Below are 27,508 nucleotides of genomic sequence, written 5' to 3'. Positions count from 1 at the left end.
AGTCACAATGCAAACTATGCAAATCCAATGACTATAACTATGGAGATGCTGACTAATACATCTGTAATATGGCTTCAGTGCTGTTCGTTGTGGGTTATTATGCAACATTGTGTATGAAGTTATGAAGGGCAGAGGTGGGGTGAATGTGCAGAGTGCATTTCCCTGGGCTGCTGAACCAAGAGCTAGAGGGCGGACGTTTAGGGTTCTGTAGAAAGAGGAACGGTTAAAGTGTGAGTACGTTTAAAGCAAGAAGGATGGGATTTAATGGGAACTTGGGGGGGGGGGGGGCTCATTTTTCAGCCAGTGAGTGATGAGTGTTTGAAATGAGCTGCTAGAGGATGTGGTTGTGGCACATTACAACATTTAGAGTACGTAGTCGGAAACATGTTTTTTAACGGGCCAATCGGGGCAAGTGTGACCAGCGTAGATGAGAATCTTGCTCCGCATTAACCAGTTGAACCGAAGGATATCTTTATACCATGACTCAAAGTAACAATTGTGTCGCTCCCCACTGATGCAATGTGACGCTCGTATCTCACAGTGCTGGCGGCTGCACAGTCGCGCCCATTGATTCTGACATTCAGGCAAAACAAAACTTCGAAGGACTATTGTTTGAAATATTTATGCGTTGCCTGTCTTGGGCAAGGAGGTTCACTCGGCGAGTTTTACAATTATTAATAGGTAGATTCATAAAGAATAATACAAAATAAGTTTTGTTAGCAAAAACGACGTTTTCGGGGAACCATGGTCCAACAAAAAGGTGAACATTTTTAACCGTTCCCCCTTCTACAGATGCCTCGATGAGAATTTCAAACAGGATTACAAACACCCAGATTTAGATCGCCCATCCGGATGAAAATAAAATGAGAAAACCAGGAAACAGCGCGCTCCCTCACCTTTCGATGCAGCCAGGAAACCATCTGAGTATCTTTCTCTTAGACAAAAGCAGTGAACTATAAACACGATAAACTCTAGAGATGCTGGAATCTAAAGCAACACGCAAAATAACCGAGAAACTCTGCAGGTTAGCAACATCAATGGAAATAAACGGACAGTCGACCTCTCGGACCGAGGAAACGGGCATGCGCGTTAAAACCGAAAGTCCGTAAATGCACGGGAGTTCTAGACTTGCCGATATGGAAGAACAACCTAAAATTAAAAACGGTTATATCCAGCGTTCGCTGTTCGTGTTTTTGATGCTGTTAACTCTGACACTGGTCTTTCTAACCCTGCAGAATACAAAGGTGTGTATAATGGTGAAAGTAAAATGCTCAGTGAAAAGCAGTTCCTGACCATCGTTTGAAGTGATTGTGTTTAAACGAGTGCGCGTCTCTTGTTGAGCACCCGTTTTACAGGGAAATGATTTAAATGATCACAATCTGTTGCTCATCGCTCCGCTTCTCCTTCTACTGGCAACTCAAGACTTTAACCCATGCTCTCTTTCACCATCCTGTCCGCTCGGACACGCAAACTGTTGGTGCAGTTTGGGTACATCGTCGTTTTCGCTCATTACCAACCCTGCAAGTAGACACGGGTATCTGCTGTGCCTTCCCACTTTCTCCCCTTCAACTGTGGATCTACACACAGAGCAACGGAGAAATGATTAAGCTGCGCCTTCATAGCGTTGAAACGGCTATTTTAAATCACTTTTTATTAAACTATAAAAGTTTATTTACATCATCAGGTACAAACATTCAGTATTTACAAGACAGTAAGTATATTCAGATCAAAATGTGGTTACTACCATCTATAAAACCGTCAATACCCCGTGCCGTGGGGGCACCGTTCCTGGAAGTTTCTCATTGTACCGCGTGCTCCCTCTCCAAGAACAACCGGGAGCGAACAAATCCTCAGAAGAGGGGCACGGGGCGGGCAATCTGCCTGGGCAGTGTCTTCCATTTTCAGCCGCTTCGACACATAAATGGCCAACTTGGCCAGGCCCATGAGCATTCCCACCCCCTTCCGAACTGGGTGCCAGTAGATGAGGAACGCGGAACTAAAGTGCAGCGAGAACCTCAGCAGCAGCCCCTTGAGAAACGAACAGAGAGGCTGCAACCTCCCCCGTTCCGTGTACGCGTGGTTCACTGACTGTTCCCGTCTACAGAGTGGACAGGTGAACCTGCTCAGAAACCTGTTGTGCGGTACTGCCCGATACACCTTCCACCCCAGCTCCCCAATGTACAGTCCTTGTGACTGGTGTCCTCGGGTGTATTTAAGTAGCAAACGACCAGAATTTGAAATATGATCTGTTCCTTCTGATTTTTTATTGTTAAGTTCAGCCAGTAATGGAATTGGGAACAATGGTGAAGTATAGTTGACCCAACGAATCGATGTCCACAGATCTCCCGCTGCCCAGTTTTCGGCAGAAATGGAGTTTAGCAATCTCTACTGTTGGAAATTGTTACTTTAATTAGAGCCATTATGGATACAAATCGTACTGCCGTCCACGGGTGCTCCGCATGCCCTGACAAAGCGTTCTGTTCAGCACTGACAGTGAGCATTAACAGTTCACCTGACCTGTAGTGGGGCACAGTGGACAATCCCACTTTGCTGCATAGGCTGATCTAACAGAATCTTTGCACAATGCTCAGCAGTGAGAATGACTCTTTGTTTTCACTTCATTAACTGTGGATAATGCGAAATTCAGTTCCTCCTTTAGTTAGCTTCGGGCGCTGAGTGGATAAATTCACTGTATAGGAATACATTGTAAGCATTTTTATTAATTTAGTTTATCTCTTGTTTTTAGATATCATGCTAGAAAGTGTCAGGTAGAGCCTTTCTCACTGAAGTATACACTCAGTGGCCATTTTATTAGGTACAGGAAGTGTGAGTGTATTTTCATAATCTTCTGCTGCTGGTGCTCTTCTGCACACCGCTGTTGTAATCCACGGGTATTTGAATTACTGTCACCTTCCTGTAAGCTTGAACCAATCTGGCCATTCTCCTCTGACCTCTCTTATTAACAAGGTGTGTTCACCCACAGAACTGCATTAACAAGGTGTACATGTGTACCTAATGAGGTGGCTTCTGAGGGCGTGTATAATGCTGTGAACACTAGATAATAATTCTGTGATTAGAACTATGTTTTCTAATGATTCTCGACTTGATAATGAACATGAAAAAAATGTGGGTGTGATGATGTTGAAAAGTATATTCATTAATGTTGTTGCTTTCCGTAGTTCGAGCAATTTTCAACTTCCAGAGGAAAGCCCAAAAATCCAGCTCCGAAAAGTAATTCCACAACACAGCAGGAAGGGAAAATGGAGGAGATCGATTGGGTACACAGGCTGGTGAAGATTGGCTATCAGTATCACAGCTTCACTCCTGAAGAAAGATTGGAGGGTTCAGCCTTGATGAAACTGATTGAATGGCCAAAGCCTCCCAATGCTGAAGTTCCCTTTCAGAAAAGCAGTGACCCAACACATACTTGCTTTGTTATTTTAAATTCTGGAAAGACTTTCTATGTGGGAGATCAGTTACAGGTGATGGTACGTATGTACGATTTTGAAGGAAATCCAAAGCAATACGGGGGTGACTATCTCCAAGCCCGGATCCACACTCCAGAGTTGAAAGCTGGTTCAGCAGGAACGGTTATAGATCATCAAAATGGATTTTACTATATAAATTTTAATTTATCCTGGGCGGGAAAAGTCCAAGTGTCTGTTTCGTTGGTTCATCCCAGTGAAGGGATCCAAATATTAAAAAGGCTACGTGAAGAACGACCAGATAGAGTGTATTTGAAATGTACTTTCAAAGCTGGGGATGTTTCCGAGACTACAGTATGCAGTCTGTTTTTGCCTGAAACTAAACCACTCTGCAATTTTACTGATCTCAGGGCAGGGGAGCCCTGGTTCTGTTACAAACCAAAGAAGCTTTCCTGTTCTTCTCACATAAATTATGCTACAGGAGGATATGCAAAGAATGTTATAATTGGAGAAGAAAGACGGTTTTTTCAAAGGTTACGTACATTTTCTTTTTTTGAAATTCAAAGTCAAAATGTGTTTAATATCAAAGTGTGTATATGATATACAACCCTGAGATTCATCTCCGTACAGACAGCCACAAAACAAAGTAACCCAACAGAACCCATTAAAAAACGACAAACACCCAATGTGCAGAAAAATAACAAATCATGCAAACACTTGAAGTTCCCGAAATAAGTCCACAGCCACAAAGCCAGTCATCACTGCAGCCAATTAGTTGCAGGGCACAGTGTCAGTGAGGCGAGTTGTACTGGCCTACCCCTCACCTCCAGCCCTGACACCCTGACCTTTTTAATTTGGCCTGGCGTTTAAACTGTGCAAGCCTCAGGTCATTCCTCGCTCTTTTGTCAGGGTCCCTCCGGATCGATACGCTCTTTGGTCTGGACTCCACCTCCTCAATTCAGCCTGTACCCAGCCCTTCCAATTAGGTCCGGCACTTAAATTGTTCAAACCCCAGTCCTGCCATGGGTCTGCATGTTTCACCTTGGTTCTGTCACTTCGAATCATCTCCAAGTCTGCTCCAGGTACCACTGCCTTGATTTGCCTCATAAATGCCATGTCACAACCGCCCTGCACCTTCGAGGCTTCAGTTTGCACTGCAAGGGAAGTTATAATCTAGTGATTGCAATGTTCATTTTCCATAAAAATTGTTAATAATGACTTATTTAATAGTTTTTTTAAAGAGCAAACATGAGGAAATCTGCAGATGCTGGAAATTCAAACAACAAGACACAGAAAATGCTGGTGGAACACAGCAGGCCAGGCAGCATCTATAGGGAGAAGCGCTGACGACGTTTCGGGCCGAGACCCTTCGTCAGAAATGTCGACAGCACTTCTCCCTATAGATGCTGCCTGGCCTGCTGTGTTCCACCAGCATTTTCTGTGTCTTGTTATTTAATAGTTTTGTTTGTTTTGTTTTGTGACAGGCAAGTAGACACTGTACTTCACCTGTGCTGTCTTGTTATTTTGTTATTGCCATTTTTCAGTATTTTCTGGGTTTGTTTCTGATTTGTATCTAACCTACGCTGTTTGTTGCTTTGAATTTCCATTCATTTTGTTTCTACATTTGGAGTTCTAATTAATTTAAGAAGTTTCAGTTGCTCCAGTTTGCTGGTGCTGGTTGTTAGGTTTAATTACTATAAATTATCTCTATGCTGGTACGAGAATTGGGGGAAGATTTGATAAATATCTGAAAAAAAACAGGTAAAAGGACAGCAAGAGAGACAATAGACAATAGACAGTAGGTGCAGGAGTAGGCCATTTGGCCCTTCTAGCTAGCACCACCATTCACTATGATCATGGTTGATCATACACAATCAGTACCCTGTTCCTGCCCTCTCCCCATATCCCTTGACCCCGCTATCTATAAGAGCTCTATCTAACTCTCTCTTGAATGCATCCAGAAACTTGGTCTCCACTGCCTTCCGGGGCAGAGCATTCCACATATCCACCACTCTCTGGGTGAAAAAGTTTTTCTGCATCTCTGTTCTAAATGGCCTACCCCTTATTCTTAAACTGTGGCCTCTAGTTCTGGACTCACCCATCAGCGGGAACATGTTTCCTGCCTCCAGCGTGTCCAATCCCTTAATAATCTTATATGTTTCAATCAGATCCCCTCTCATCCTTCTCAATTCCAGTGTATACAAGCCCAGTCGCTCCAATCTTTCAACATATGACAGTCCCACCATTCCGGGAATTAACCTTGTGAACCTACTCTGCACTCCCTCAATAGCAAGAATGTCCTTCCTCAAATTTGGAGACCAAAACTGCACACAATACTCCAGTTGGGGTCTCACCAGGGCCCTGTACAGCTGCAGAAGGACCTCTTTACTCCTATACTCAATTCCTCTTGTTATAAAGGCCAGCATGCCATTAGATTTCTTCACTGCCTGCTGTACCTGCATGCTTGCTTTCATTGACTGATGTACAAGAACACCTAGATCTCGTTGTACTTCCCCTTTTCCTAACTTGACTCCATTTAGATAGTAATCTGCCTTCCTGTTCTTGCCACCAAAGTGGATAACCTCACATTTATCCACATTTAACTGCATCTGCCATATATTTGCCCACTCACCCAACCTGTCCAAGTCACCCTGCATTCTCATAACATCCTCCTGACATTTCACACTGCCACCCAGCTTTGTGTCATCAGCAAATTTGCTAATGTTACTTTTAATCCCTTCATCTAAATCATGAATGTATATCGTAAACAGCTGCAGTCCCAGCACCGAACCTTGCGGTACCCCACTGGTCACAGCCTGCCATTCCGAAAGGGACCCGTTAATTGCTACTCTTTGTTTCCTGTCAGCCAGCCAATTTTCAATCCATCTCAGTCCTCTGCCCCCAATACTATGTGCCCTAATTTTGCCCACTAATCTCCTATGTGGGACTTTATCAAAAGCTTTCTGGAAGTGGAATTGCTCCAAGAACTGGCATAGGCTTCAAATATGAAATGAAATATGAAATTGTTTCTTTCTGTGTTGTAAGAAAAGATCTAAAAATGATCTACCATTTTTCTGCCTCCTGTATAACTGCTTTATTTTCCTTTGCAGTCTTTGTCATCCTCTGCTTGCTTTCAAATATATTTGCAATGTCAGTAAATATGGTTACACTACATTCAGTCCCTCTTCCTAAACAACTTAAATTCAATGGAATGTACTGTCACTCTGTCTGTACCACTGATGTGTTAGAGGTTGCCAACCAAAGTGATTCATTATCCTGACTGTTAATTAGTTGGTCCTCATTACATAATCTATAATATGATATATATAATTAGGTACTTGCATTGTGTGATAACCTTTTATCCAATAGCATCTGGAAATCCAAATACACAATTCTTGGTCTCCATTCACCCAGGGCAAGCCCTCTTCTCATTGTTACCATCAGGAAGGATGCCTGAAGCCACACACTCAGTGGTTCAGGAACAGCTTCTTCCCCTCTCCCATCAGATTTCTAAATGGACAATGAACCCATGAACACTACTTCACTTTTTTATTATTTCTGTTTTGCACTTTTTAAATATATATACTTTCTGTAATTGATTCATTTTTTCCTATGTTTATCATGTATGAAGTTATACTGCTGCCACTAAGTTAACAAATTTCATGATATATGCTGATGGTATTAAATCTGATTCTGAGCATTCTGCAGTGACTTCTGACATCATGGGGAAAATTCTGTAACCTGTTGATAGATGTTGCACTAAGTGTCTATTACTTGCTGCCTGAATTCTCTTTTCTTTAAATGGGGTTGTATTTATGCTTCTGTAAACCATTAGGCCTTTCCAGAATCTGGGGATATTGGAAAGTCGGGATCAATATCTTCACTATCTCTGCATCCACTTAGAACACAGAACAGTATATCTGAGGAAATGGTCCTTCAGTGCACAATGTTCCTTCCATTCCCTGACTGTTCATGTATCTGTATAAGTGACTCTTAAATGTTGCCTTCATAGAACATAGCAGAACATACAGCAAAAGAAAAAGTCTTTTAACCCACAATGTTGCACTGAACCAGCAAAAAGCAAATGAAAAACTCCTGAACATTAATCTCTCCATGTCCATATCCCTCCAACTTCCTCACATTCACGTGCCTATCCAAACGTCTCCTAAAAGCCTCTAATGTATTTGCCTCTACCACTATACCAGGAAATGCATTCCAGGCATCCACAACTCTCCGAGTAAAAATACTTGCCCCTCACATCCCTCTTGAATGTACCCCCTCTCACCTCAATGCATGTCCTCTGGTATTAGGTATTTCAACCACGGGAAACAGATACTTTCTCCACTCTATATATGCCTCTCATAATCTATTAAACCTCTTTCAGATCTCCCCTCAGCCTCCAGCACTCAAGAAAACTGCCACCTCTCCTGGCACTTACAACTCTCTGTAAGAAATGTTTCTTCTTTACTTGCTTTAAATTTTTCCCCATCTCACCATCAACTTTGACTAACTATACCTCTCTTCATTTTATATTCTATAATGTCACATTTCAGCCTCTGACATTCCAGGAAAAGCAGTCCAAGTTTATCCAATCTCTCCTTATTACGACAAAGACTCTCGCCGAAGGGTTTCAGCTTGAAACATCAACAATACTTTTTTCCATAGATGCTGCCTGACCTGCTGAGTTCCTCCAGCATTTTATGTGTGTTGCTTACCTATTGCTAATACTCTTTATTTTTAAATAATACAATTTATTTGTGTCACCAGTTTGCCAATCTTGTAATAAATGCTGCTTGGGTTCAGATAAAGTCTCTTTCATTTTGGCCACTTACCATTTTTCTCATTTTTATTTGGAGGGCACATCTTGTGTTTGCTTTTCTGTTTTTGTCCATCGTCTCAACATGCTGCTTATCATTATGCATTTGTTTCCTTGCTCAATTCCTCAACTTCACAAATTTCCCCTCAATTGGACCATAACTATGTCAGTAGACCCCATAGTATCCTAGGTATTTTATTTTCCAACATAAACTCTAACAAGTCTATCCAGGTGAAAAGGTCCCTTTCTCTCCATTTGCCCACAGAAATTGATGGCAACGTAGCATTTGTTCCATAATGGCATGCAAGCCACAAACCTAAACAATGTGCCTGCAAAGAGAACTATTTTTCTTCACGACCAGTGACAAACAAGGCTGCATCATTGCCCCAAAGCTTTTCTCAAGCCCCTTGTGTTTCACCCCACTGCCAATAATGGAGCTAATCCAATCTGTCATGGCTGGGTATGTTGCAAAAGCCCCTTACAAGTATTAGTGACAATTTTGTTTTCTAACTAAATTCCTGTCTGGTTTCTCTGAGACAAGGCATGGAGGGTATGCTGAACCTTCCTCGAGGCTGACTTTCAATGTCTATCCTAATTCACTGAGTCACCCAGTTCCTCTGCCACCCCTTTTTATTGCTGAGCATGTCAGTAATTCAAATGCAGAGTGATCACAATATCATTAATTAATATGCCAAATTGGCAATGCCAAATATTACACCTATCCCTATGTACAAGAACAATCAACATGGAAGGCAAAGAAAGCACTCAGAATTTAGTATGGCTCAATCTTTACTAATACTTGGATCAGCTAAATTTTAGACATTCAAATAATGCCTATAACTCTCAATAATCTTACATCTATTAGCTTGCTACCTGATACATTCAATCATAGAACTCAGCAGCAGACTTGAAAACTATTCAATTGAAATAAACTGGCCAGGCTCACTGACATTGTTGTCATGAATATCTATTTACAGTCTGTACCTCGCAGTTTAATTACCATAGGTCATTTCTCACAGCAGCTGCCAGTTGTTAATACTTTGATCAGTCACTCAGTACTGATGTGACATTCCTCCAGTTAAACGGTTTGCATTTCTGGAGAATTTCACAGACCATGAACTAACCTTGTGTGCAGTCACTGTCCAGTCTTAAGTTTCGGGTTGAGTCTCTGCAAGAGTTCTGTTTAGGATTGGGACTACATGGGTGCAGAGTCTCGACCCCAAATATCAACCATTCATTTGGCTCCTCATTTCCTGTCCCAGCAAGTTCTTCCAGAAGATATTTTCTTTCTCCACATTCCAGTACCTATAGTTACTTATGACTTCTTGCTGTTTTAACCCTTTTTTCCACAATCATCGGTTCATATGAAGTTGGCCTTAGATACATCCCACCAAGTTCTTAGATACTGGCCAGAAGCAGCTGAAGTTATTTTCCAATTGAGATGGATTGAATTATGAAGGGCTTAAAAGCGTGAATAAGAAGCACATCTTCTCTTGGCAGAGGATATAGATTTAAATAGTTGCTAAGACAATTAGTAAAGATCTGAGCTGAAGTTCCTTCACATAAGAGTTGATGTGCACACAGAATTGTGACATTCAATGTTGCACACCCAATCCTAGAAGTTGATGCAAGGCAAATTATGAAAACATTAGGTAGGAACTAGGAGAGTTAATTGGGAACAGCTGCTTTTGAGCAAGTCCACATCTGACATGTGGTTGGTCCTTAAAGACCAACTGCATAGAGTACAGGACAGATACTGTCTGTTCTGGTCAGAAGGAAGGACAAGATGGCAAGATAAGAAAACTTTAGATATTGAGAGAGGTGTTGAATTTAGACAAGAAGAAAAAGAGAAAGTACTTGTATGTAAAGCTTAGGAATCTATAATCAAGCAGAGCCCTTAAGGATTACAAAAGAAGACAGAAAAGAACTGAAGAAGGGAATTAGGAAAGCCAGGAGGGGCAATGAAAAGTCCTTGACAAGCAGGATTAAAAACAATTCCAAGGCATTCTATACATACAGTGAGAGCAAGAGGATAACCAGGGAGAAGGTGGGACCACTCAAGAATAAAGCAGTGGGGGTGAAGGGATGTCTGCTTGGATGCTGAGGATATGGGTGAGGCTCTTAATGAGTATTTTACATCAGTATTTGCCAAGGTGAAGGGCATGGGAGATAGGGAGATCAGTGCTGAGAGTATTGATATGACAGAGCATTTTGAGGTAAAGGAGGATGTGGTTTTGGATCTCTTAAAGACCATTAAAGTGGATAAGTCACAGGGTTTGATGGGATACATCCAGGGTTATTGAAAGAGGCAAAAGAAGAAATTACTGTGGACTTGAACAATGTCTTCAAGTCTGCTACAGCAACAAGCAAGGTAACAGAGGACTGGCAAGCAACTAATATCCTTCCACTATTCAAAAAGGGAAATTGAGATAATTCTGGAAATTATAGACCAGTGAATCTCACATCAGTAGTAAGTAGGTTACTGGGAGAATTCTTTAGGTATAGGGTTTATGACCATTGGAAAACCATAGCCTAATTAGGGAGAGCCAGCATTACTTTGTGCAGCTAAGTCATGTCTTACTAACTTGATTGAATTTTTTTGTACTGGGACCTCTCTCTTTGTTATGTTATGACCTAAACGAAAATGTAGATTGGTGGGTTAGTAAATTTGCAGATGATACGAAGATTGGTGTTGCTGTGGATAGTGTAGTTGACTGACAAAGAAAACAACAGATTAATAGATAGATACTTTATTGATCCCAGAGGAAATTACAGTGTCGCAGTAGTATGACAAGTGCACAGGTATACAAATATTAGAAGAGAAGTAAGAAACAATAAATAAATAAGTTACCTCAAACAGTCTAACAGAAGGAGGTCATCATTTCCCCGGCTATAGGTTGACTCATTATAGAGCCTAATGGTCGAGGGTAAGAATGACCTCATATCACTCTATAAAGCAGCGCAGTTGTCTTAGTCATTTACTAAAAGTGCTCCTCTGTTCAGCCAAGGAGGCATGTAGAGAGTGAGAAACAATTGTCCAGAATTGCCAGGATTTTCCATAAGTTCTTTTGTTCTACCACAGTCTCCAGTGTGTCCAGTTTGACTCCAATAACAGAGCCAAGCTTCCTAATCAGATTATTGAGACTGCTAGCATCATTTGTGTTGATGCCATTGTCCCAGCACACCACAGCATAGCATAGAAGATTGTACTGGAGACAGCAGACTGGTAGAACAGGTGAATTTCTGCAGATGACTTGACATTGTGTTGTATCGAAAGTCAAAGGAATACAAGATAAACAAGAAGGGATATAAATCAGTTGCAGATATTGGTGAGAAAAAGCAGATGGAGTTTAAACTGCCTAAATGTGAAGTGTTGCACTTTGCTAGGTCTAATGCAAAGGGAAAGCACACTATTAAGGGCAAGATCCTTAACAGTGTCAAAGAAACAGAAGTATCTTGTGGTCCCAGTCCATTGCTTCCTGAAAGTGTCTACACAGGTTGATACGATGGTTAAGAAGGCATATGGCATGCTTGCCTTTATTAGTCAAGGCATTAAGTTCAAAAGTCAGCAAGTTATGTTGCAGCTTTATAAAACTCTAGTTAGGTCACATCTGGAGTATTGCATAGTTTCGGTTGCTCCATTATAGGAAGGATATCGAGGCTTTGGAGATGGTGCACAAGTCATTTACCAGGATGCTAGGCAGGTTGCTTTTTTTCTTGGAGCAGCGAAGGCTAATGAGAGATCTGACAGAAGTTTATAAGATTATGAGAGGCATAGATAGAGTAGACACACAGCACCTTTATCCCAGTGTTTAAGTATCTAATACCAGACAGCATACATTTAAGGTGAGAGGGGGAAATTTCAAAGGAGACGTAAGGGTCAGGTTTTTTTTTACAGAGTGGTGTTTGCATGGAATGTGCAGCCTGGGGTGGTGGCAGAGGCAGACACATTAGGACTTTTAGGAGACGTTTAGATAGGCACATGAATATGAGGACAATGGAAGGATAATGAAAATGTGTAGGCAGAAAAGATGTACTTAGTCAGCCATTTGATTACTAATGTAATTGGTTTAGCTAAACATTTTGGACCAAAGGGCCTGTTCCTGTGCTGTTTTATGAGATTACACTAGGTAGCTCCTTTGACTGGTATGAACCGTATGGATGTGAATAATCTGAATGGAGCAATGCTACAGCACTGATAATCCTCAAGTCTAATGTAATGGTTCTTATCTATCTGATACTTTAATAAAAGATGAATTTCCTTTAGTAGCAATAACATCTAATGTGCAAGGCAAGTTGGAATGCACTGGGTTTGCTGAGTTATATCTTTGAAACTATTAAAGAGATTGAGTTTAAAGCCAAAATTTTGGAAGCTACATTAATTGCATTGGGCTAGGTTGGAGAAATAGAATAGTTAAGGACTTTCTTCAAACTGTCTCCTGAATATTTTACATTGAACATGTGACTTAATCTATGGTATTGGTATTTGCAGTGGTGTCAACATCAAGAGACCCATATTACCCTGTGGCATTGGTCATGTAATCGTAAAGCCGTCCCCACGACAAAGTAAGATCATTTATAATCATAACTAATAAACTGATAGTTTGGTATTTTAGAGAAAATATAAATGGAATAATGGAGTAGTTCCTTGGCTTAAGTATTGCAGATTTTTCAAATAAAATACAGGTCCACAATCCCTTATCTGAAATCCTTGGGGCCAGTTGCATTTCAGAATTCAGAATTTTTTTGGATTTCAGAATCCCTCTTTATTGGCTCCGGGACCCTCCATGGATACCAAAAAAACACATATGCTCAAGTCCCTTATTTAACCTGTCACAGTACAGGTGGACTTTAGGACCCAGTGGAGCTCTGGACCTATGCACATCCTCCCGTATACTTTAAATCATCTCTAGATTACTTATAATACCTAGTACAATGTAAATGCTATGTAAATAGTTGTTATACTGTATTGTTTAGGGAATAATGACAAGAATTTTTTTTTATTTCCAACAAAATCATTCAATAAAACAAAAATATACAGCTTCAAATGAACCAAATCAAACACATGGTAAATGACTTATTGGAATAAATGTAGAACATCACTGTCACTATAAAACTTCAGTAACTTGTCTTTCTGTTTCTTTAAATCATATACAGCGGTAGTTCCGACACCATATTCTTCACCATATTCACCATATTCTTTCTTCACTGATGCACCATGATCAAGCTTCTGCAATAACTCCACTTTCTGTGTTATTGATAATGATAGATGCTTCCTTCTCTTTTTCTCATTGTTACCCATAGGAATATCTGCAGCTCTTTTTGACATTTTCACAGCGAAATTAAACACAAAGTCAACAGTGAACACAACATATCAGCGAACAGCAAATGCATGTGTAACTAGTACGAGTGCTGAGCCACAACTGGCGTCTGGCGGCCTCTGCTAGTGCTGCCACGTCACACCTGAGTGACGTCAGCTGTTGGTGAAAAAACACTTCGGTTTTCAGAGCTTTTTGGATTTCAGAATTTCGAATAAGGGATTGTGGACCTGTATAACTTAACAGTGTACATATTTATTTTTGGAATTACATAAACATCAGCTATATATCCTTTTAAAACTATAACTTATTCAGCAAAATGTGCAGTTTAGTTGGGTTAAAATTGATCCAGAATTTTACACTGAATATATTTATCAATTTATCAATGATGATGGACCATCATCAAACATGCACTAAGCCTGAGCATTTCTGCCAGATCCCCCCCCCCCCGCCCCCCACCACAGCAACAGCAGCAATAAATAAAATTGGTGACTTATTCCACAGGAAATGAAATGGGTTAGAACTAGTGGTCAGCCAGCTACTAATCACTGCTGTAATGCACAAATTGTAGATGAGAGAATTACCAGTAATCTTAAACAAATTTTGTCCATTTATTATTCATAATGTAACATTTCATAAATAAGGTGGTGTACCATTTGCTCTTGGTGCAGATATAGTATTGCAGTTAATCAATGTTCCCTCTAATTTGGAATGTGCGCAAAATTCTTGTGCTGTGCAATGTTCTGCCCAGAGACAATAACATGTGCACTAAATAATTAAATCATTTCTTCAATATAAAGAGTATAAATGAGCCAGTTCTAAAATCTGCAAACAAATCAAAAACTCCACATTGTCAACACCATCTGCATCAGAATCCAGTAAAGGAAATGTGATCGTGTACGATTGTGAAATATACTTAACATGCCAATGAGATAGAGGGTGACCATTTGTTGTGCGTAATTTAAATTCCTTTGTGTGCTACTGGCAAAAGGTGTGTACACACACAAACACACACACACACCCACCCACCCACCCTAGAGGGAACATTACAGTTAATATCTAATTAGTTTTGTAGATTGAGGCATCTGGGTCCGATTTTTGAATAAACTACTTTCCAAGTTTATATTTGCTTCCTTAAAAACAGTCTGGAACTCTGCTATCAAATTGAGAAATGTAAAGCAAGTTGATTTTATTTATGGCCTGCCACTGCCCTACCTTTCCCTGCACTATCTCATAGTTGAAACAACATATTCAAACAGTATTCACAGGCTCTTTTTCCTGTGGGCCAAATATTCTGTCCCTAGGGATTTATTCTGGAAATCATCTGCATGATTTTTTTCCTGAGGATGTGGAATATTGATATTAAACATTACAGATTGAAACATATTTGGGTATTAGTTGGACTTGTGATATGGTAATGCAAATACACACTGAAAATTCTGCAGTTTTAGCTGTGAAAAGAGATGACCACAGATACTAGGACATGGAGCAAAATGATAAGTTGCTGGAAGAACTTGGTGGGTAGAGCAGTATCACTGGAGGCAAAAGAGATGCCTGACATTTTGTGTTGAGAGCGTAAAAAAGTATAGCATAGGAAAAAGCCGTTCGGCCCAAAGCGTTATGCCAAACCGATTAAATTAGTAATCAAACGGCCAACTAAACTAATCTCTGCCTGCTGACACAACATTATTAATGTCTTGTTTGGGTTTTTCCAGGGGTTTATCTCCTTTCTAAGTAAGTTAAAACTCCTCATTTCAGAAAGTAATGGCAGCCTAGCATATTTTTTATCTCCATTTGTCTCACTTTACGTTCAGCCACAGATCTCAGGGAATGTGTTCGGGGCAAGCCAGTGGTATCACCGTCTGGCTTTTATTTTAAGAACTGGTGGATATCGACAACCTGTAATATTCGTCACTTTACCACTCCTGCAAAAATTACAAAGTGCCTTCGTGGGAAAAAAGTTCATCTGTTTGGAGATTCTACAATACGCCAGTGGTTTGAATATCTGACAGCTTTCCTTCCAGGTTAGTTTGATTCATCATTTGATCTTTGTAACAATGTTTCTCTGGCGCATTTAAATATAAAATGGAAATAAGACAGGATATAATTGCACTACTCTTGTAGAACGTAGAAACAAGATGGGGAGGGTCAATCTCGTGGGGATGTGAATAGGCTTCCCTGTTGTCAGCACAAACTTGAGCAGGTGTGCAAAGAAATTGCTCTGTTTTCTTTTGTACATTGGTTCTTTGTCAGTCTTTGTTTATGTATAGTTTTCATAAATTCTACTGTATTTATTTTCCTGCAAGAAAATTAATCTCATGGTGACATATACATACTTTGATGATAAATTTACTTTGAACTATGATTGAATTTAATTTACTTAATTCTTACATCCATCCCATGTGAGGGAGTGAAAATCTTTGTGCTATGACTCCGTCGCAATGTACAGAAGTAAATTTATAAGTCTACCAGCTTGTAGAAAGAAGTTGTCCCATAGCCTGTTGGGCCTGGATTTAATGCTGTTGCAGCATTTGCCAGACGGAAGCAGCTGCAACAGTTTATGGTTGAGTTTCCCCAATGATCTTCCACGCCTCCTTTACACACCTGCTGTTGTAAATGCCCTCAATGGAGGGAAGTTCACATCCACAATTGTGCTGGGCTGTCCGTACCACTCTGTGTGGTACCCAGTGATCAGGGTTGGTACAGTTGCCACACCAGGCATTGATACAGCCAGTCAGGATGCTCTAAATGGTGCCCCTTGTAGAAGGTCTTGAGGATTTAGGGACTCATGCCAAACTTCTTCAGTCGCCTGATGTTCAAGAGATGCTAACTGGTGGGGTACGAGGAAGTGTATTGGAACTAGGAGTACAGATGCTTGGTTCATTCCAAACAGCATCACAAATAGACAGTGTTGAAAAAGATGTTTAGCACAGGCTGTCATCAGTCAGGGTACTGAGCATAGGAGTTTGGACATTATGTTGCATTTGTATAAGCTGTTGGTGAGACTACATTTGGAGTTCTGTGTAGAGAGTTGATCACCTTGTGTGTAAAACTGTATCACACTAAATGTTGAATTGACTGCATTGGTTGCTATGTGGTTGATAACAGGGTAACTTAACTGGCTGCTGTGAAGTGCCCTATTGTGGATGAGCAATGGTAGGAGAATGCCAGGTTGGTGTGAGGCAGTGAACAGGCATCAGGAAGAATTTTACCAAATAAGTGGGAGGAATGTGATTAAGAGGAATGCTCTAAAAGCTGGCAGAGTCAACGGGCCAAAAGGCCAAATTCTGTGTCAGTAAAGATTATGAAATACAGAAACTCTGATAATCTGCCTATAAGAGCTCTCCAGGTTGCACAAGATCTGACGATGCAAATTCCCCCATAATTTTTAAAGCCTTTGTCACAGCAGCTATGTTAGTTGCAGAAATCCAAACATCTTCAGGAGTTATGGAAGTACTAATACATTCAAAAGGCAACAAGTCTTATTTTTTTAAAAAAAGCTATTTTCATGCAAGTTCCCTACAGTAATTAATCAGATGCATTATCTTTAAGAATTTAGCTTCTGGCTTACAATGGGAGGCAATCTAATAGATTTACATTGTAAACTAACAAGGCTAGCTCTTCTATTGATACTTATAAAATCCTTCATCAAATAATATCACCTCCATTGAATCCAGTAGATGGTGGCATGCACTGTCACAGCGGCCTCTCTGGATCCAGTCAAAGGTGTAATTGTTCATCCTCTGTCTTTTTTTTCCAATCACAAGACACTTTCCTGGTAAGTTCCTGGATTGAATGGAGCCTGACTTGTTGCAAATCATGTTGTTGCCCGGACTTGTCGAGTATTGTCATGGCAAAGGAGTGTGCGGTCCAGCAAATAGTGAAAATTATTAACTTGGACATTTTTATTGTGATAGAAACATAGAAATCCTACAGCACAATACAGGCCCTTTGGCCCACAAAGTTGTGCCGAAAATGTCCCTACCTTAGGAATTACTAGGGTTACCCATAGCCCTCTATTTTACTAAGCTCTATGTACCTATCCAAAAGTCTCTTAAAAGATCCTATTGTTTCTGCCTCCACCACCGTTGATGGCAGCCCATTCCACGCACTCACCAATCTGAGTAAAAAAACTTACCCCTGACTTTCCTCTGTACCTATTCCCCAGCACCTTAAACCTGTGTCCTCTTTCAGCAACCATTTCAGCCCTGGGGAAAAGCCTCTGACTATCCATATGGTCAATGCCTCTCATTATCTTATACACCTCTATCAGGTCACCTCTCATCCTCCGTCGCACCAAGGAGAAAAGGCCGAGTTCATTCAACCTGTTTTCATAAGGCATGCTCCCCAATCCAGGCAACATCCTTGTAAATCTAATCTGCTCCCTTTCTATGGCTTCCACATTCTTCCTGTAGTGAGGCGACCAGAACTGAGCATAGTACTCCAAGTGGGGTCTGACCAGGGTCCTATATAGCTGCAACATTACCTCTTCTGATCACAAGACCCCATTGGACATTGTGTTGTCAATGAGCCAGTGAACTGGGATTTGGAGTGTTCTACATTGCCAGTGTTCATTGATAACACAGACAGCAGCGGAACAACATTGCTTCAGTTGTTGCACAAAGCAGGTCCTCTTGTCCCAGTCTCAACTGCAGCAGCTGTCCGGAGGAGAAGACACCGAAGGTGATGTAGGAGGGAGCATTGTTCTCCAGTGTTCACTGAGTGGAAGGCAAGCTAGACTGCCTTCATCTGTGGCTGCACTAGTGCATAATGAGCTTGTTTTTGCAGAAACGTGGCTCAAAGGCAACATACCATGCTCAATCAATCTACACATCATCAGGCTGAAGTTACGTTATTTTTGTTGACACTCCTTTTCTGCTGATGTAACTGTCTGACCTGTGTGTAACTGTTGGCTGTGTTTCATTTGGCTGTATTCATCTGTATGGTTGAATGATAGTGAAGCATAAAATTGAACTACTGTAAAGCCATCAATATTAATCAATGGATTTGAGACATTCTGACTGTGTACCATTGTAACTGCTCGAGGAAGACAAAAAAATGGTCATGTTAATCAACCTGATTAACATTGTTCATTTTTGACTGTTGGAAAAATTGGTTTATGGATATTCTCAGGAAAAGAACACTTATGTAATCCCTTTTTGACTCACCAAGCCCTTATTTCTCTCACTTATTTTAAACTTACCTGATTTATTGAAAATTGATTATAATAGTGTAAAATCTCCATACAAATGTGCAACATTTAGTTGTCCAGAAAATAAGCTAATAACACTGAAGTACCAGGTGTGCTGAATTATTGGGGTTTTGCTGCAATGTGAGAATTGTTAGAGCTTGGAATCTTCGGAGCAGCAGCTGACTTATTTACCTCAGCATACCCAACCTCAGTGCTCACGTGACCATAGTAGTTCTGCGGCTGTTCCAGACTAACCACTGGTTAATGGTAACTTGAATACATTGATGAAATGGGATTTAACAATTGTAACATTAGCAATGTAATTGAATGTCAAGTGGGGGGGGGGTAGATTATCTCCAAATGGAAATAGTCATAGGTTGGCACTTACCATATATAACTTGAGGAAACTAAATGATAAAGGCTCCAGGATTCCACTGTGAGAAATGCCCCTCTTTATTCAGCTCTAACCTTGTGAGATAGTTAATTCAATGCCTCCCTTTGGAGTTATGTTGTTTAAAATGTCTATTCAATTTTCAAAAAAATTATGATCAGGATTGTGAATTAACAAGTTAAATATATTTTATTTAGGTCTTAAAATGTTTGATCTTGGCAACCATATCAAGGCTGGCCCTCTGTGTGCTTTGGATGTGGAAAACAAGATTATGCTGGAATATTGTGCTCATGGTCCACCAATCCAATTCAGAAGTCTTTCAAGCCAGCATTTGTATTATATTTCAAACAAATTGAATGAAATTAAAGGAGGGAAAGATACAGTTATTGGCATTACCATATGTGCCCATTTCAACACTTTCCCAGTGGGAGTCTACATCAGAAGGCTGCAGTACATCCGGAGATCGATTCTGCAGCTGCTCAGCAGGAATCCAGATACAGTGATTGTTATAAAGACCGGGAATGCACGGGAAGCTAACCAAGATTACATTCTTAACTACAATGACTGGTTCTCTTATCAACTCGATGTATTGATGAGAAGAATATTTGCACACATGAATGTTGCATTTGTGGATGCGTGGGAAATGACCATAGCCCACTACCTGCCCCATAACATACACCCTCCACAAATTATTATAAAGAATGAAATAGATGTGTTTCTTTCATATGTGTGCCCTTCTGAAAAGGAATAAAGGTATTTGTTTACCATGCAAAGCAAAATCTACATAATGACATTGGAAATCTTAGATCTGTCTGTCTAAAATTGGTGCAATTTGAACCATAGAACCATAGAACACTACAGCACAGAAAACAGGCCATTCAGCCCTTCTAGTCTGTGCCAAAACTTTATTCCGCTAGTCCCATTGACCTGCACCCAGTCCATAACCCTCCAGACCTCTCCCATCCATGTATCTATCCAATTTATTCTTAAAACTTAAGAGTGAGCCCGCATTTAGCACATCAGATGGCAGCTCGTTCCACATTCCCACCACTCTCTGCGTGAAGAAGTTCTCCCTAATGTTCCCCCTCAACCTTTCCTGTTTCACCCTAAAGCCGTATCCTCTCATATTTCTCTCTCCTAATCTAAGTCGAAAGAGCCTACTCCCATTTACTCTGTCTATACCCCTCATAATTTTGTAAACCTCTATCAAATCCACGCTCATTCTTCTACACTCCAAGGAATAAAATCCTAACCTGTTCAATCTTTCCCTGTAACTCAACTCCTGAAGACCTGGCAACATCCTAGTAAATCTTCTCTGCAGTCTTTCAATCTTACTGATATCCTTCCTATAGTTAGGTGGCCAAAACTGTACACAATACTCTAAATTTGGCCTCACCAATGTCTTATACAACCTCACCATAACAACCCAACTCCTATACTCAATACTTTAATTTACGAATGCCAGGATGCCAAAAGCCTTCTTTACAACCCTGTCTACCTGTGACACCACTTTCAGGGAATTATGTATCTGAACTCCCAGATCCTTTTGTTCCTCCGCACTCCTCAGTGCCCTACCATTTACTGTGTATGTCCTACCTTAATTTGTCCTTCCAAAGTGAAACACCTCACACTTGTCTGCATTAAATTCCACCTGCCATTTTCTGGCCCATTTTTCCAGTTGGTCCAGATCCCTCTGCAAGCTTTGAAAGCCTTCCTCGCTGTCCACAACACCTCCAATCTTAGTGTCAACAGCAAACTTGCTGATCCAATTTACATTATCATCCAGATCATCGATATAGACAACAAACAATGGTCCCAGCACAGATCCATGAGGAACACCACTAGTCGCAGGCCTCCAGTCTGAGAAGCAATCCTCCACTACCACACTCTGTCTTCTCCCACACAGACAATTTCAAATCCAATTTACAACCTCTCCATGGGTACCTAGTGTCTGAACCTTCTAAACTAACCTCCCATGTGGGACCTTGTCAAAGGCCTTACTAAAGTCCATGTACAAAACATCCACAGCCTTTCCTTCATCTACTTTCTTGGTAACCTCTTCGGAAAATTCTACAAGATTCGTTAAACACAATCTACCACACACAAAGCAATGCTGACGATCCTTAGTGAGCCCTTGGCTGTCCAAATACTTGTATATTCAAACTCTCAGAATACCTTCCAATAATTTACCTACTACTGATGTCAGGCTCATTGGCCTGTAATTACCTGGTTTACTTTGGGAGCCTTTTTTAAACAACGGAACAACATAAGCTACCCTCCAATCCTCCGACACTGCACCTGTGGCTAAGGACATTTTAAATATTTCTGCCAGGGCCCCTGCAATTTCTACACTTGTCTCTGTCAAGATCCAAGGAAATATCATGTCAGGCCTGGGGGATTTATCTAACTTTATTCGCTGTAAGGCAGCAAGCACCTCCTCCTCTTTAATCTCTGTATGTTCCATGACACTGCTGCTTGTTTCCCTTCCTTCCATATATGCTATGCCAGTTTCCTTAGTAAATAGTGATGCAAAATAACTGTTTAAGATCTCCCCCATCTCGTGAGGCTCCACACATAGATGATCACTCTAATCTTCTAGGAGACCAATTTTGTCCCTTACTATTTTTTACTCTTAATATACTTGTAGAAACCTTTTGGGTTTACCTTCACATTATCTGCCAAAGCAGCCTCATGTCTCCCTTTTGCCTTCCTGATTTCCTTCTTTAGTATTTTCTTTCATTTTCTATACTCTTCAAGTACCTCATTTGTTCTTTGTTGCCTATACCTGCTATACACCTCTCCTTTTCTTAACCAGATTGTCAATATTCCTTGAAAACCAAGGTTCTCTATGCCTGTTAACTTTGCCTTTAATCCTGGCAGGAACATGCAAACTCTGCACTCTCAGAATTTCACCTTTGAAGGCCTTCCACGTACTGAACACATCCTTACCAGAAAACAACTTATCCCAATCCACTTCCTAGATCCTTTCTTACTTCCACAAAATTGGCCCTTCTCCAATTTAGAACCTCAACTTGGGGACCAGACCTATCCTTACCCATAATTAACTTGAAACTAATGACATTATGGTCACTGGACCCAAAATGTTCGCCTGCACATACTTCTGTCACCTGACCTGTCTGGTTCCCTAATAGGAGATCAAGTATTGCATCCTCTCTGGTAGGAACCTCTACATATTGATTTAGAAAACTTTCCTGAACACATTTGACAAACTCCAAGCCATCTAGCCCTTTTACATTGTGGGAGTCCCAGTCAATATGTGGAAAGTTAAAATCCCCTCCTATTACAACTTTCTGTTTCTCACATCGGTCTGCTATCTCTCTACAGATTTGCTCCTCCAATTCACTCTGACTATTGTGCGGTCTGTAATACAACCCCATAGTTTTTATTTGAAGATGAATTCAATGCATGAATTAATTTGTCACTGTAAACAAGTATTTTGTCATAAGTGATTCATTTTTGGGCATTCTGTACCGGAAGCTTCAATAAAAGTAATAGCGTTAACTTTGAAAGGTTCGGAATTTGGGTTTTGAACATCTGGGTCATCATCTTTGTGTCTTCATCTGTCACGTCAAAATTGAAGTTGCATAGGAGGGCTATTATATAAAGGGAATAATACCCAATCTATTGGAATACATTCATGACTTACAAAATAACAATTTATCAAGCAACTGATTGTCATAATCCAAATTGCTTATTCTGTAAAGGATTCATTGAATATCAGAGAACTTGGGATTTGTTGATTTTGTGTCTTAAATTAGGTGCTTTTGAAGATTATCTTTATTGACATAGAAATTATTTGTTAATAATCATCTTGAAGCTAATATAGAATTAGACTGAAAGAATTCACAATGTTCAAAAACAGACCAGAGAACTGCTACGTGAGTGATGATAGATTAGATTCTGATATGGGTCTCTATTGTGGACTGAGAGTGGGAAGGGGCAGGGAGAGGGGAATCAAGGTTGGGAAAAGAGGAAGGGAGCACAAAGCACCAGAGACTTTCTGTAATGATCAATAAACTACTTGTCTGCAACTAAATAACCTTGGATTGGTGTGTCTATCTCTGCACCATTCCCGACATCCTTTGCTCTCACCATATTTACAAACTCTCTTTCTGCTGCACGTTGACAAATACATTGCTATACAAAAGACAGTCATATTATATACAGTGCCCATAAGAAGTATTCACCCCCCCCCATGGAAGTTTTCATGTTTTATTGTTTGACAACATTGAATCGCAGTGGTTTTAATTTGGCTTTTTTGACACTGATCGACAGAAAAAGACTCTTTTGTGCCAAAGTGAAAACAGATCTCTAAAACAAACATACAGAACCTAGGACTTTTGCGCAGCACTGCAAGTCTTACCCTCTTTCAGCGTTATCATAAATGAGCAAGCACAGTAATTGCTATACTTTGTAGCCTGGGAAAAACACACACTCAAGCCAACAAATACTTGTTAGGGTCTTTAATTCCTTTATCTATTTTAGATGTTTTAATGCAGAAAGAGGGTATCAAAATAAAAACAGCAACACAACTTTAAAAAGAACAGTTCCTGCTGTTACAATCTCAGCTTAATTTCAGTCCATTAATATCAACTAGTTACATATGCAGTATGAAAGTAAATAAATCAAAATATACAAAACCAATAGAGTAGTGGCAATTCTAAAAAAAATACAAACATCAGAATCTCACCAACCCTGTACCTTATATACAACATCAACATATAAATAAATACATCTTATCTTAATTAAGTATACTCGCTTAGGGACACACGTGCTCATGTATAGGCTAGACCCCCAAACGAGTTTTCCTCACTCACGCTACACAAACAGAAATGAACACATTCACATTACTCTGTTATATTCACATTCAGTCATGAAATAACAAAGTACGACAAAATAAACTTTTACAATATACTACCTTGTTGTTAAATTACTAGAAAAACTAACCTACTAGGCCGATAAGGAACTTCGCACAATCACGCTATCCAGCGCCGATGCCTTACTCGCAAAAATTTAAAGCATCCACATGTAAAACATGTCAAATTACCGATATTGTAGATTTACAAACAAGCATACTTGAATTTACATGGATATTATCAAATATTATTGACCTTTGCTTACCATGCCTGGGAAAAGCAACTCCCAGCACTCGACACAAACAAGAGAGAATCTGCAGATGCTGGAAATCCGAGCAACACACACAAGATGCTGGAGGACCTCAGCAAGCCAGGCAGCATCTATGGAAAAAAGTACAGTCGATGTGGCATGCTGAAACCCTTCAGCAGGACTGGAGGGAGAAAAATATGGAGTCACATGATGGGAGAAGCACAAGGTGATAGGTGAAACTGGGAGGGGGAAAAAATGAAGCAAAGTGTTGGAAAGTTGATTGGTGAAAAAGTACAGGGCTGGAAAAAGGGGGAATCCAATTGGAGAGGACAGAGGGCCATGGGAGAAAGAAAACTGGGCGGGGGGAGGAGGAGCACTAGAGGGAGGTGATGGGCTGGCAAGGAGATAAGGTGAGGGAGGGAAAAGGGGATGGAGAATAGAAAAGGAGGGGGGATTAGCAGAAGTTCGAGTAATTGGTGTTGGGGGCTACTCAGACAGAATACGAGGTGTATTCGGACTGTGGCTTCATCGCGATGGCAGAGGAGGCCCTGGATGGACGTGTCAGAATGGGAAGGGAAAGTGGAATGAAAATGGGTGTCCACTGGGAGATCCTGCTTGTTCTGCTGCGCAGAGCGCAGATGTTCAGCGAAGCGGTCTCTCAATCTACGTTGGGTCTCACTGATATACAGGAGGTCACACCTGAAGCACCGGGTACAATGGATGACCTTGTTCCTTCTTCCATGGCCTTCTGTCCTCTCCTATTAAATTCCCCCTTCTCCAGCCCTGTAACTCTTTCACCAACTTCCCAACTCTTTACTTCACTCCCACACGTTTCATCCTCACCCTCCAACTCTGACTCAACTTTTATTTCTTCAGTCCTGCTGAAGGGTCTCGGCCCGAAACGTTGACTGTACTCTTTTCCATAGATACTGTCTGCCCTGCTGAGTTCCTCCGATATTTTCCATGTGTTCTCAGCAATCGCCATTCATTCAGGAACTTTGTAACTCTTCCTCCACACCGCATGTGCACAATGACATCACCGGTTTCTCTTAAAGGCACTTTAGCATTATCAGGGTGAATACACAAGCACACTTTAACAATAAAATTTAATATTAACGGTCACCTGATACATATAATACAAAGCATGGCTAATAATTTATGTTACAACATACAAGGAGCTATAAAAGAATGATGTGCTATGAAATACAAACTTCAAGACAACTATTTGAGCTTAATAGCTATGACATCATGCAAGTTCTGTACTTACAGTAGGTTCATTTAAATTTATGTAAACTATGGTTGTAATACACTGTACTGCTGCTACAAAAAGTTAATACTCAATATGCATGCTCGTGACAATAGACTTGATCTTTAACTTGTAATTGAAAATGCCATGCTCCAAATGATATTTAGTACTTAATGTGATATGGACACTGCCCTCTTAACATATTACACATAAAAATAACATAATGGAAGTTTCCATGTTCTGTCACTACATTCATAGGACACAGACATTGAACTACTTGGAACAGGACTAGATGTGAGAAGGAAGCAAGGGAAGAAGGGAAGATAGGACGCTGTACCTGACACCGGCCCCGGACCGGACAAGGACTCCAGGCCTGGGCTAGGACCTGACGAGGATAGGGAACCAGGACATGGAACTGGGGACTAGGAGCCTCAGCTTGGACTCCGAGCCAGAGACTGGACAAGGGCCCAGAACCTGGGTCTTGACTCGGGCTTGGACTCCAGAACCCGGCGAGGACAAGACGTAGCTACAGAACGAGGAGAGGCACTGGACGTGAGACTGCTGGACGGGACAAGGGAACCTCAGCACAGGACGAGGGAATCCCAGCACCGGGCAAGGTACTCCTGTGCTGGGTGAGGCACATGGAAATGACAAGAACCCAGAGCCTTGGTCGAGGGAGAAACAGGAACATGGAACACCAAGCCAGGACCCCTCCTTGGGTACAGGATGTAGGGCTGGGACTCATTACTCAGAACGCTGAACACAAAGAGACAATTCCCGGTCGCGGCAAAATGGCCAGACCTTCCTAGCGAAGGCGTGGACACAGAGAGACAGTTCCAAACAGGGTGAGGCTCCAGGCAGGAAGGTGAAGAGAAGGGATACAGACAAGGGGTTTGGACAGGAGCAATCCAGCAGCCTGAGGCGCTCTCTCTCTCTCTCTCTCTCTCTCTCTCTCTCTCTCCTCCTCCCCCCCACCCAGCTTAATGGTGCATTACCGCCACCTTCTGCTCCGGAGTGTGCGATAGACTCACATTCTAAATCCCTTCACCCAATCGCTCACACACACATACCCTAACCTACACTTTATCCTCCCATCTTTGGCCATCCTAGTACCCTATTCCTGTTTATCCATCATATCCTACTAAAAAAACCCTGTACCCCTTAAGAAAGCTAAAAATACCCTAACCTGTGTTCTCTCACCCATGCCCAGCAACCCTTTTAATGTGAATTCCTGCATTCCCAATTCCCTTAGATTAATTCTCATCATCTCTCTCTGTATCCCATACTTCCTGCAACTCAGAACTACATGTTCTACTGACTCCTCTTCCTGACATTCCTCACACAATCCTGTCTGGTGTTTCCCTATCAATTTCAATGTTTGGTTTAGTGCACAGTGCCCCAGCCTTAACCTAGTCTACACAATTTCCTCTCTTCTGTATCTACTACCTACAACACTTTGTTGTACTTGATATAAATGCCTCCCTTTCCCCTTCCTGTCCCATATTTCTTGCCACATTTGGTTGATTTTTTCCCAGATTACACAATTAACCTCTGCTTTACTGATACTAATGTGCATTTCTATATTTTCTTTCTTTAATGCACTCTTTGCCAACTCATCCACCCTTTCATTCCCCTTCACCCCTACATGAGCTGGAACCCATAGAAATTTAACCTGACCTCCCTGATTTGCAGCTCTTGTGACTGACTGAAGGAATTCATGAAGTACATCTTGCCGGCTGTTTGAGTGAGAAGACCTTAAACTTGCTAGAACTGAAGATGAATCTGAGCATATCAACGCTTTGTCTAGTCCAGCTTTCTCCACCCAACGCAACGCAACCAACACCGCCATCATCTCCACTGTATACACCGCTAACTTATCAGATGTACTTCTGCTGATTGCAATTGCTTTTGCTGTTATAGCCACCCCAAACCCTGTCACTCCTGTTTCAGGTTCCTTAGCACCATCTGTATAGACCTGAGTATAATCACTATAC

The 27,508-nt window shown here is 41.0% G+C and overlaps 1 protein-coding gene across 1 annotated transcript; it reads left to right on the top strand.

Annotated features, from left to right (window-relative positions):
* Positions 1 to 482: 482 nt before the first annotated feature.
* On the top strand, positions 483 to 23,174 carry LOC140727627 (NXPE family member 3-like). The gene is made up of 5 exons (XM_073045232.1): positions 483 to 1,244; positions 3,180 to 3,958; positions 12,734 to 12,807; positions 15,374 to 15,583; positions 19,339 to 23,174. Exons 1-5 carry the CDS (start codon positions 1,110 to 1,112, stop codon positions 19,890 to 19,892), a joined length of 1,752 nt encoding a protein of 583 aa, XP_072901333.1. The 5' UTR covers positions 483 to 1,109; the 3' UTR covers positions 19,893 to 23,174.
* Positions 23,175 to 27,508: the final 4,334 nt, after the last annotated feature.

Source organism: Hemitrygon akajei, chromosome 5 (assembly GCF_048418815.1).
Source record: "Hemitrygon akajei chromosome 5, sHemAka1.3, whole genome shotgun sequence".
NCBI classification, from domain to species: Eukaryota; Metazoa; Chordata; class Chondrichthyes; order Myliobatiformes; family Dasyatidae; genus Hemitrygon; species Hemitrygon akajei.
The sequence above is the reverse complement of the archived record's forward strand: the minus strand, read 5'-3'. Positions and strand labels throughout refer to the sequence as shown.